Genomic DNA, 12,606 nt, shown 5'->3' with positions numbered 1-12,606 from the left:
TTTAAAGTCCTGCATCAATCTTATTGATAATTATTTTTGATGTTCATGAGTACACAAAGGGTTAATTGCCAGGCTCTTTCAGTGGTGGGCACAGTCAGCAATGGAACCACTCAATGCCTCCTGGGCCCTCTCTTTCACCCTGAGACTCTTCTCTCTTTCTGTCTCTCTCTCTCTCTCTCTAATGGACAAGGCAGATACGGTTTGTTAGCACCCATCGGGTTCCTTTTTCATCTGTTGAGATACAAGCAAACCCTCTTCCCCAAGCAGTTAACCTATTTGGTCCCTTCCATTCACCACTCTATGGATCTCTCCACATCACTTGGTGATGGAGGATCTAGAAAGCAGGATATTTTAACCACCCCAGTGTTGGGGCTCTAAAAAGCAATGATACGTTTTGTTACCCCAACTTGGGAGCTCTAGAAAGCTTGACACAACACCCTGAAATGCAGTACAAAAGCATTTGATGATAAGACTTTCTCCAAATTAACTTTTTAAAAGAAAAAAAAAAAAACAGAGCATTTCATTTTCTGCTCTTAATCTAAGATTATAAAATACACACTCACAGAAGAACCAGCAGAAAGTCATGGTTTTTGCTTTCAGATTCAGTGCTGCTTTCATTGTAATATATTTTAATTTAATTTCATCGTACATTTATCAATCACTTAACTATCTAAAACAAATACTTGTAAATAAAAATATATATAATTTCAATATAAAAAATTGTGAATCATCACTTAAGACCATGAAACAAGAAGAATCAATAAAGGGCTATCAAACTGTGTGTACCCTTTGATCCAGCAAGTAGGGAAAGAACCCACAAGGACAAAAAGGTTTGTAGCAGACCTTTTTGTAGTGGCAAGAAATTGGAAACTGAGTGGATGCCCATCAATTGGAGAATGGTTGGGTAAATTGTGGTATATGAATGTTATGGAATATTATTGTTCTGTAAGAAATGACCAACAGGATGATTTCAGAGAGGCCTGGAGAGACTTACATGAACTGATACTGAATGAAATGAGCAGAACCAGGAGATCATTGTACATGGCAACAGCAAGATTATAAGATAATCAGTTCTAATGGATGTGACTCTTTTCAACAATGAGATAATTGAGGCCAGTTCCAATGGTCTTGTGATGAAGAGAGCCATCTACAACTAGAGAGAGGACTGTGGGAATTGAATGTGGATCACAAGATAGCATTTTCACTCTTTGTGTTGTTCACTTGCAGTTTGTTTTCTTATTTTTTTCCTTTTTGATCTGATTTTTCTTGTGTAGCAAGATAATTGCATAAATATGTATACATATATTGGATTTAATATATATTTTAACATGTTTAACATATTTTGGATTCATTGTCATCTGGGGAGGGAAGGGAGGGAAAATTTGGAACACAAGGTTTTGCAAGGGTCAATGTTGAAAAATTATCCATTTATATGTTTTGAAAATAAAAAAGCTTTAATAAAATAAAAAAGAAGAATCAATAGGAAGATGACAAAAATTATTCTAAAAAGCTTTTTAAGGTAAACTTCTCTGAAGTTCATTGTCAAGAATAATAGTTCATGAAAGGATGGAAGAAGTTCTACTTAATCTTAGCAGAAAACCAAAGTTAGACTAAACAATGTGAGACTTAGAAGTTTATTTCTTTTAAAACTTCCTTAGAAAGATAATTTTTTCTTTTAAAAAAATTAAATGTTATTGATTAAAAAAAATTTTCTGTCATTTCTCAATGACCCTGCCACATTTTCTCTACATGCAGTTGAACCTATCCTTGTGGCAAAGCTCCCAACTTCACCCCTATATGGGATCTTGTTACTAAATGTGGGGGATGCAAAATTATGATTTATTATAAGCAAATTTTGATTTACATATCTATTTTATATACCTCTATGCCCAGGGTAAATGAAAATTTCTGGGGTGAAAAGTCGTCACAAGTGGAAAAAGCTTAGTAATGCCAGAGCTTCTTAATCAGCAAAATTTAATATAACCATCATAACTAACAACATAAATTATACTCTAACAAGTGTGCAAGGGTGTGTAGTGAATCAAGTATTATTTCTGGAGTTAGGAAGACCCAAGTTCAAATCCATCTTAGACCACTTATTTAGCTGTGTGAAACTAGGCAGGTCACAACTCCTGATTGTCTCCTCAACTCTAAAATGGGGAATGATAGTACTTATCATAGAGTTATTGTGAGAATCAAATCATATCAGCAAAGTTCTTGTTAGAGTAGTAAATCATGTCTGAAAATTCATGACCCCATTTGGCAGCTAGGTGGCACAAAGACAGCTAAGTGATGCAGTGGATAGAGCAAGGTTGGAATCAGGTAGATATCTTCTTGACTTCAAATCTGGCCTCAGACACTTACTAACTTGTAGATCCAGGTAAATCACCACATTTGCCTTAATTTCCTCATTTATAAAATGAGTTGGAAAAGGAAATGGCAAACCACTCCAGTATCTTTGACAAGAAAACTCCAAAGCAGGTGGAGTTAGATATAACTGACAACAACAAATGCCTCACTTTAAAGTTGCTTGAATCTAAATTTGCAAAGGAAAAAAAAAAGAATTCCCTAAAAGGTCAACTATAATACAGATGTCAATCACTAACTTCTAAACCATGAGTTCTTGAAATTAAAACCTACTCAAAACAGTCTATTTTTAGATTATACCAGAATTTGAGAACTTGATAGCTTCTATTTACATGAAAGAATGCCTGTAAAATTAAAGATAATTTACTTGACCAGAATATTGATGAAAAAATAAAGCCTATATTCATAAAGTATTTGATTAGAATGTTAAGGTATTAAAATGAATGATCTGAGACATGACTATTTAAGTCTGATTTACCTGACTACAATGGAATAGCTTCTCTAGGACAAACACAAACACACACACACACACACACACACATATCCTAACATTCTTTAAAAGCACTCCAATTAACTCTGAATTAATTTTTGCCAATTAAAAACAATGGCTCAGAATAGAATCTTTTGGATGAGTCTTTTCCCTGAAGAGTAAGTAGCTTTTGACAGATGCAGGCTTTCAATTCTGCTTTCTCAAATTTTTTTTTTCCTAGCTAGCGACATTTACTCTCACCACAAAGAAACAAGACAATTTATGTCTCAAAAAAGATTCAATTTCTTCCCTCTAAAATTCTTGGTTTAAAATGATGTTAGCTAAATGTTTTACGCTAAAAATTTGACTTAATGGCAGAGGTGTAAGTTACTATAACATGGTAAATTTCCTTTCAAAAGGAGCCTTTAAAATGATAAATAACAAATGTAAAATCCTAGAGTATTGGAGCTGGAAAAGATTTTGAGGCTCATTTAATTTACCCCTCATTTTACACAGAAGGAAATACTCAGTCAATTAATGGGCAAATAGGAAGTAGAAACCAAGTCTCCTGATTTCCAGTTCAGTATTATTTCTGCAAAATTACACTCAATCATTTAGTATACTCAATAGTGTCATAAGCATCTTAGTGCTCATTGTATTTTGAGCCACGTCAGGCACATTGTACAAGTGCTGAATTGATAGAGAGAATGGTGTGATGTATAAGATTTGTATGGATGCAGAGTTGATGTAACAACTTGAAAAAGGAGATATATTCCTTCTTCCAAGATGTGTAGTGCCAAACTCTCTTAGGGATCCAAGACAGAGAGAGACAGATTTCAAAAGCTACTGACCTGTGGGGATAGTTGTTTTTTCAACATGTCTCTGATTTTTCACTTTGTCTTCCTAGAGACTTCAAGTAATTTCCCCCTGGGTGAACTAAAATTTCAGCTTGCTCCCATCTAAAAATCTAATTTACTGTGTATTTTCTGGCATTTTCTATTTTACATATTTTCTCTGATTTCTGTTTGCTATTGGCTTAAATTTGTAAGTTTACCCAATATTTGTGATTGGTGTGAAGTTGGCCAGTATAAACTAAGAACTTACTTCCCTCTTTTCAGTGATAGCCAGAGAAGCAGTTTTTGTCTTAAACCTATTGAACCTCTAAACCATCAATATTTAGAAAGAATAAAAAAATTCTAGTCCACTAATCTGGCAGTGTTTCAGGGGATTTCCTTTTTCCTCCCTCCCTAGCCTGAGACATTATGCTGGTTCTCCTCTATCAGAAATAGTCCAGATCTCAGACTCTTGTCTATTAATGCTTCCTATATGCCAAATTTAGATAATGCATGTAGATGCACATATTTTATAGGGGTGTAGACACAGCTCAAACCATGAATAAAACAGCAAACTAATTCAACAGCTGTGAGCTCCAATCAAATTTAAATTCTCTCTGTAACAAGTAGAAATTCCCTTACCAACAAAATGTGCAAATTATCCTTCTGTCTATATATTCTGATGCATCTATTTGGCCTTGTACTATTAAACATAGGCTCTTGTATCACTGAAAGATATATAATATATATAAGTAGAAAGGTTTTCCTTCTGATCCTTGCTAATATCCTAAACCTGCTATCTATAGGACTAGTGTAGGTAAGAATAGAGAGGCTCTTCACCAGGATTTTGGCCATAATGTCTAATATAACAGATAGATAATAGCTAGCACATATGTGTGTATATGTATGTGTGTGTGTGTATGACTTTTAAAGTTTGCAAAGCAGCTTTAATTTTCTCCTCACAACCACTCTAGGTGGTAGATGCTATTATTGTCCACATTTTACAAATGAGGAAACAGGCATTTAGTGACTTGCCCAGGATCACAGAGTTAATAAATGTCTGAGGCCAGATTTGAACTCAGGCCTCCCTGACGTCAAATTCAGTACTTATGCACTCTCTTGGGGGAACATTTAACAAGGATTTAGGAAGCAACTAATCTGACTAGGTATTATGTTAGCACTGGAAATGCAAAGACAAAAACTAAACACTCCTTTGCCCCCAAAGAACTTATATTTTTGTTTTCTAATTACCTTTTTTATATGTTAATATATTATAAATATATCATATTATATGTTAATATATAAATATAATATGACTGAATTATAATAACATTATAATGTATAAATTATATTATAAAATAAATATATTATAATATGTTAATATATTATTTATGAACACAGGTAGTGGTGTGGGGGAAAGGAGGAGAAGAGAGGAGGAATAAAACCTGCCATTTCATGGGCACAGCAAACTCCTCTTACTAGAAATCAACTTTATAGTATTGTCTGAGAAACAAGGACATTAAATGATTTGCCCAAATTCAAACAGTCTAAGTATCTGAAGTAAAATTCAAGCACAAGTCTTTCTGATTCAGGGCAACGTTGTCTCTCATACTCTCATATTCATATCCATACTTGTCTTTCATTATAATATTGTGGGAAACCAAGATAATGATCTTCAATTTGATCAATGATGAAAAAAACAGAATCATAGCTTGCTGGCTATGTCGACCCTTTTGTTTGTAAGCTGGTCCTTTGTTTATTGAACACATAAGGAATTCTCATTGCATTTTAAAGGGATAACATCATGCCAGTCTTTATTCTTTTATACCCTATTATTCATCTACATAACAAATATCATTGTGCAGAAGGTTGTAACTTGATGCTATTTAAAACACTGAATATTCTCCTTAGTTCTAACTCTTAAGGAGTTTACAATCTAGTATTTTTTTAAAATTACCTTTTTGAAATGTTAATAATCTTGTGAAGAAATCGCTCTTTACCATATATGTAAAAAATATTTATAGTAACACTTTTTGTAGTAGCAAAGAATTAAATAGAGAGAAGGTGTTTACTGATTGGGGGAAGTGATAAACAAACTGTGAAACCTGAAAATAATATAATATTACTGCAACAAAATACAACAAATATGATGACTACAAAAAAGTTTAGAAAAATATATATGGCATGTGTGTGTGTGTGTGTGTGTGTGTGTGTATATAAAGAGAGAAAGTAGAGGAAAAAACACAGAGAGGGAGGCACTGTACTCTAGAACTAAATATAGTACTTATCAGGAAGACTTATCAAAAAAAAAAAAAAAAGAGGACTAGATCTTAAAATCATAAACAGAATCAGAAAGGACCTTAGAGATCCAATCCCTTTATGCAGATAAAAAAAAAACAACCTATAATTCAGAGTAAATAAATGACTTATCCGAGAACAAACAAGGTAACTTCAAAGCAGGAAGTGAAACCCAGATCTCAAGTCCCAGAATAGTGTTCTAATCAGTGTTCGGTATTGCCATCTTCCAGGTTTTGTCTATGCCTTTCCATGATACAACACTCCCATGACTCCTATAAGCTACAGAGCTATCTATAAGCTATCTACTTTTTTCCTGTTTTGTTTATAGGGTATAACTTCTTTGTTTTTAGATTTTGAGTTCTGAATCCTCTCCCTCTCACCACCCCACCACCCACTAAGAAAGCAAGAATTGTGATGAAAAAGAAGGGAAAGGGACCTGTGTGTACACGAATGTTTGTGGCAGCCCTTTTTGTAGTGGCTAGAAACTGGAAACTGAGTGGATGCCCATCAGTTGGAGAATGGCTGAATAAATTGTGGTATATGAATATTATGGAATATTATTGTTCTGTAAGAAATGACCAGCAGGATGATTTCAGAAAGGCCTGGAGAGACTTACACGAACTGATGATGCTGAGTGAAACGAGCAGGGCCAAGAGATCATTATATACTTCAACAACAATACTAGATGATGACCAGTTCTGATGGACCTGGCCATCCTCAGCAATGAGATCAACCAAATCATTTCCAATGGAGCAGTAATGAACTGAACCAGCTATGCCCAGCTAAAGAACTCTGGGAGGTGACTAAAAACCATTACATTGAATTCCCAATCCCTATATTTTTGTCCACCTGCATTTTTGATTTCCTTCACAAGCTAATTGTACAATATTTCAGAGTCTGATTCTATTTGTACAGCAAAATAACGGTTTGATCATGTATACTTATTGTGTATCTAATTTATATTTAAATATATTTAACATCTATTGGTCATCCTGCCATCTGGGGGAGGGGGTGGGGGGGTAAGAGGTGAAAAATTGGAACAAGAGGTTTGGCAATTGTCAATGCTGTAAAGTTACCCATACATATAACCTGTAAATAAAAGGCTATTAAAAATAAATAAAAATAAAAAAAAGAATTGTGATGAAAATTATATATACATATGAAATCATGCAAAATATATTTCCATATTAACCATGTTGCCCTTCCCTCCAAAAAGCAAGAAAAAAGTGAAAAAATTATGCTTCATTCTGCACCCAAACTCCACCAATTATTTCCTTGAAATCAGATAACATTTTTTCATCACAGGTCCCTTGGAATTGTCATAAATCAGTATATTGATCAAGATAACGTCATCGTCTTACATGTTACTATGTACAATGTTTTCCAAATTCTCCTCACTACACATTGTATCAGTTCATATAAGTCTTTCCAAGTTTTTCTGAAACCATTCTACTCATCATTTTTTTTTCATAGCACAACAGTATCCCATTACAATGATATACCACAACTTGTTCAATCATTTCTGAATTGATGGCCATTCCCTTGATTTCCAATTCTTTGTTATCACAAAAAAGTTGCTAAAACATTTTTATACATATAGGTTCTTTTCCTTTTTTTATGATTTCTTTGGGATACAGGCCTAATAGTGACAGGGCAAAGGATGTGCACAGTTTTTTTTGTTTGTTTGTTTTAGCCCTTTGGCTATATTTCCACATTGTTTTTCAGAGGGATTAGATCAATTCAAAACTGGACCAATACTACATTAGTGTCTCAATTTTCCCATATCCCCTCTAACATTTGTGATTTATCTTTTCTGCTATTAGCCAATCTGATTGATTTTGAGGTGGTTTTATTTTATCAGTGTTGTTTTAATTTTAATTTCTCAATTATTAGTAATTAATCAATAGTTATTGAGAGCGTTTTAAAAAATGTGACTACAGATATAACCTATTTATTCTTGATTACTCATACCAGTGAGAAAAAAATTGAATTACTGATCATCTGGAATGATAAATAATATAAAATAATAATAAGATAGGAATTTGGAATATATTAGGAATGTTTCTTTTCACTTTAGAAGTTATAGAGAAGGTGTCAACTTGCATTGGCAGAAGGAATCTGCTCATCTGGTAGAAGGATTGGGGAAGGCTCAAATGCCACTAAAATCACAGGTCTAGTCTCTATTCCTTATTTATTCACAATTCAGAGGGTATCAAAATTAAGAAAAAGGAATCATCTGCTCAGAAATCATCACTTGGGAAAAAAAAGACAAATACTATTTAATCTAGTGCTAGTGGTATTCATTTAATATTTAATACTAAATGAATGGCTCCCCATTGCCTTGTGTAATCTGCTTAGCATTCAGGTCTCTCTCAAATTCAATTCCACTCTCTCTATTCAATTTTATCCCCTCCTCAATACATTTCATCTTCTGATACAGACCTTATATTTTAATCAAGATTATCCTCCTTTCTATACACAAGCACATTTCATTCTTGTGTTCATACCTTTCCACAGACATGAATTGATATACCTCCCTTTTTTCCTGCACCTACACAAAGGCTCACACCCTTTTAAGGTGGAGCTCAAGTCCCAACTCCTCCTGGGAAGCATGAGTACTTCCACCCACACTAATTCATCCTTCCTTAGAAGAAGAACATCTTCTATATTCTCCTTTGCAAACTATTGTTTCATGTGTGCACATCCCCTCTCCATAATGAGCTTAAGGCCCTTTGAGGGCAAGGATCATGTTATACACTTTTCCATGGATTCCCCACAGCATCTTGGAGTACTGGGCACAGAGTTACCTCTAAAGTTAGTATCTTATTGAAGAAGAATGTCTTTAAAGCTATCATTGCATTATTTTCACATGCCTCAGAGTGGCTAAGTTTGAACTAAAAAACCAATACACATGGAAAGGAATAAGAACATAGGGAGGACAAGGTATAAATTAGCTATGGAAATACTGGGAAAACAATTTAGCAGTTACAGATACTCCTGTGCCCCACTTCTCACAAATTGCTTTTATACATCTTATTCACCTTAATCTTCTTTATAACTTATTAATATGCCCAATATGCAAATGAAAAACTGGGGAACAAAGAGGTTAGGAGCGCTCTTCAAGGTCAAACAATCCTACAGAGGTAGGATTTCAATTTTCATTTCCCAGGCACATCTCCTATTAGCACACATTTCCCTGAATGCATGTTTCAACCATATCAGCAATGTTTATCTCACAGATGTTCAGTGCTCTTGCATGGACTTACACTGCAAATCTGATGAGGGAAAACAAAACCAGATGGAAGCCCTAAAAATGGAAGCCTTCCAAATGGAAGAAGAGCTATTGGACAGAAGCTGCAGGTCTTGCTATTTAAAGCTTGGATTTAGGTGAGTGCATCAAAAGCACATTTCCAAGGTCACTGGAGAACAGGAAACCATGAGAAATGTCAGCATCTTAAGGGACCTGCTGAAGCCTGTTTCTCAGTTTTATGCAGAAATCCGCATAGGATGAGCTATGCTGGATTAGGAGATGTGCTTTTTTTCTTTAATCCAAAATTAAAACAGGTTAGCAGTGCTCAACACAAAGGTAAAAGAGGTCCATAAAGATGTTTCAGATTAAACAAGATACAGCTGTGACTGTGTGAAATAGACATGACATGCATTCTTAAAGATAATGGGATTTTACCCAAGCTTTCAGCTATAATTGATTCCTAAAGAGTTAAAGCCTTCTTGTTTTAGATAACCATATCAGTTGGCCAGATAAAAGACACTACTCTTAATATTAATTTAGCTCTATGTCTAGGCACAGGACTGGAGCCAAAAAATTCATTTTGTGACATGTGGGAATTTTAAGAGCTTTTTTGATTTCTGGGTCTCCTCATTTAAAGAGGGAAGTGATAAATATTCTCTTCTACACAGTATGAAATACTTAAGAATCCTTTGTGTAAAGGATAACAAGTCAATACTAAGTTTCATGTACGACCAGATTAATCCTTTTTCATAGACTAAAAATAAAATGGAGTAATAAGAAGGCAGGGGTTTCTGTTCTATCTATCACCACATCACCAGCTGCTTGGAGCTTACTTCCAACATATGGAAGGCACTCTAGAAATATTTGCTGAAAAAGAAAGATACTTAGTTTCTTATACCTGAAGTAGAGAATGAAGCTAAATTTAAGGAAGAAATCATTATCAAGTTAGAGGAAACTATGACACAGGGGGAATCTACAGAATGAATGAATGGGGAAGCAGCTAATGAAGAATTTATGTAATTCATTTCTTATGTGTTTCTCAGGATTTTCCTGCCTTAATAGAGGGCACAGAACCAGGAAACTCATAGGATATACAGTAGGAAAAGACCTTAGAAATCACTGATACCAATCCCCTGATTCTACAGAGAAGAAAACTGAACTTAAGATAAATTAAATGACTTGTCCAAAGTCACATAGGTTGTTAAGTGACAGAAAGAAGACGACCCTCTAAGTCTTCTAAATTCAAATCCAATGTCCTTTCCACTGTATCACCTTGTTACTGGAAAGACATAAAGGTAGTATATAGACATAAAAGGATTCCTAGCGAGATTTTTTTTTAAATTATGGTAATACCTGCAAGACTAGTAAAGACAAGAAAGACCAAAGATAGTAAACACTTGCCCTTCCAACTTGCCCACTATCTGATAGATACATACCCATAGTTCTCTTGAGATAACCTGTTATTGATTTAAAACACCCACACATATCCAACACACCCTTCACTGCTTTGGAAGAAATAATCCCTCCCCTGAAAGTGTAAAAGAATGATATCATTAATTGGAATGGTTCCCATTCAGGGGTTCTGGTCTCATTTAAGTGCAAAGGGTATGAAGAGCCAAATGAATTCAGTTGTATTTCCCTTCTCCCCTCCCCCCTTATCCAATTATGCCCCACTCCCTATGGATTTGTGCTATTTATTTTGCCCTTAACCTCAAGATATTAATGCAACATATTTATATCTACCAAATCTCAACTACTCTTTTTAACTATGGAAGTATCCAAGGAAAAAAAGTAGAGAAAAAATGAACTGTTTTTGTTTCACATCTCACCTAGAGGCAAGTTCAAGAGAACAAAGCTCTGGAAATATATAACTCAAAAAAATGAATGTTTCAAATAGGATGTGGGGCAAAAGTCTAAGGAAATGGTTTAATGAGACCCCACCCTTTAAACCCCACAAATACGACACTGATTTAATTGCTTTGTTCCGCAAACACCCTTTCACTTACTCATGAAATAGACTAGATTATTACAACTGACTCTGAAAGATAATATTCATTCATTCATTCATTCATTGGTCAACCTAGGAATGGGATATTTCTGAATTCTGACTTCCTCAAACAGTTCTAAAGGTGTAAAAGGAAGCAGTCTTGAACGTCAACAGAGATTATTTCCTCTTTGTTTCTCAAAGTCAGCATACACACATCATGCCAAAAGGGAAATAGTGAAGATATCCTAAATGCACAGAAACGGCTCCATATAAGTTGCCCTGCTCAGTTCCTAAATCCAAATGCTATCAACGGGAACTTCTTTTCAAACACTGCTTTCTCTAAGTTATCTTTTAATTAACAGGTAAAATCGAAGTCCAATTATGAGGAACTGCCATTAGTCATATCTTTTCTGAACATCTGTTCTAGATTTTATATGCACCTGAAGACTCAAATACTCCACAATCTAATTCTGATTTTTCTCCCTAAAAAGAACAGCTACTCAGGAGACTGGATGTGTAGATTTTTCTTCCTCATCAAGCTACTAAAAGCCTCCGATTTTCAATTCACAAATGCTTCACCCAGTGCTAAAACTACTGCAGAGAAGCATCTCCACAGAAAGCTGAGCAAGCGAATTTCAAGACAGTATAAATTGCCCGGCTAACTCGGTGAAAACGATATTCAACAGATTTCTTAGAAAGCCGTCTCATTAATATGTGATCATTTTCTCCATTCTTAGATACTGAAACCATGCTTTAGACTGAATGACTGCCGCTATACAGCTAATATCGCCCTCCCCTCCATGTCATTTTATTTCCTGTTAACCCTGCCGGACAGAAATGAAGAACGCTATTCACATGACATGCATTTCCCCAAATCCTACAAACTGTATCAAGCATAACAACAAATTACTTAATACTAACGGCTCCTCCTACCAGTGTCCTGGGAAACGGCATTTAATCTCTGCACCATTTCTTCCAGGGCCATTTCTTCATTTCTCAGCCAAAATCTCATTCTCCGATAAAATAAAAATCATCCATAGTAAACATGTTTTCCTCTGCTCCAGAAGAAGGGGAGAAAAAGACTACAGCAGTGCTTCCCAGCTCTGCATTTCAATTACTTCATACAGATTCTCCGAACCAACAGAAATAAGGGTCCAAGCGCACCCTCCTTTTCCTCCCCTCGCTCCCTCCCTCTCCCACCGCAGTGCACAGACTAAGCCGATGTTGCTTGAGATCGGTCATGAGTAGGGCACCCCTCATGGTCATTTAAAACTTGCCATTCTTCCTGGGTGCTGGCGTGTGCCTACCCTGTCACTACTAAATGCCACAATTCATGCCCAACATCGATTACACACAGGCTTACCTGACTCTTTCCTCCCCCTCTCTTGATCCTCCACCCTCT

The 12,606-nt window shown here is 35.3% G+C and overlaps 1 protein-coding gene across 3 annotated transcripts in view; it reads right to left on the bottom strand.

The window, feature by feature from the left end:
• The window catches only part of MCF2L (MCF.2 cell line derived transforming sequence like), a 247,192-nt gene extending 234,785 nt beyond the window's left edge, over positions 1-12,407 (bottom strand). Inside the window, exon 1 of one of the 3 annotated variants that reach the window (XM_031958738.1) lies at positions 12,138-12,407. In XM_031958738.1, the coding sequence (XP_031814598.1) occupies positions 12,138-12,216 (79 nt within the window). In that variant the 5' untranslated portion in view covers positions 12,217-12,407. The remainder of the gene's footprint in view (positions 1-12,137) is intronic. The other 2 variants (XM_031958746.1, XM_031958747.1) reach the window with 2 other exon arrangements.
• Between the last annotated feature and the right edge of the window lie 199 nt (positions 12,408-12,606).

This window comes from Sarcophilus harrisii, chromosome 3, assembly GCF_902635505.1.
Source record: "Sarcophilus harrisii chromosome 3, mSarHar1.11, whole genome shotgun sequence".
Classification (NCBI taxonomy): Eukaryota; Metazoa; Chordata; class Mammalia; order Dasyuromorphia; family Dasyuridae; genus Sarcophilus; species Sarcophilus harrisii.
This window is presented reverse-complemented; position numbering and strand designations above follow the sequence as displayed.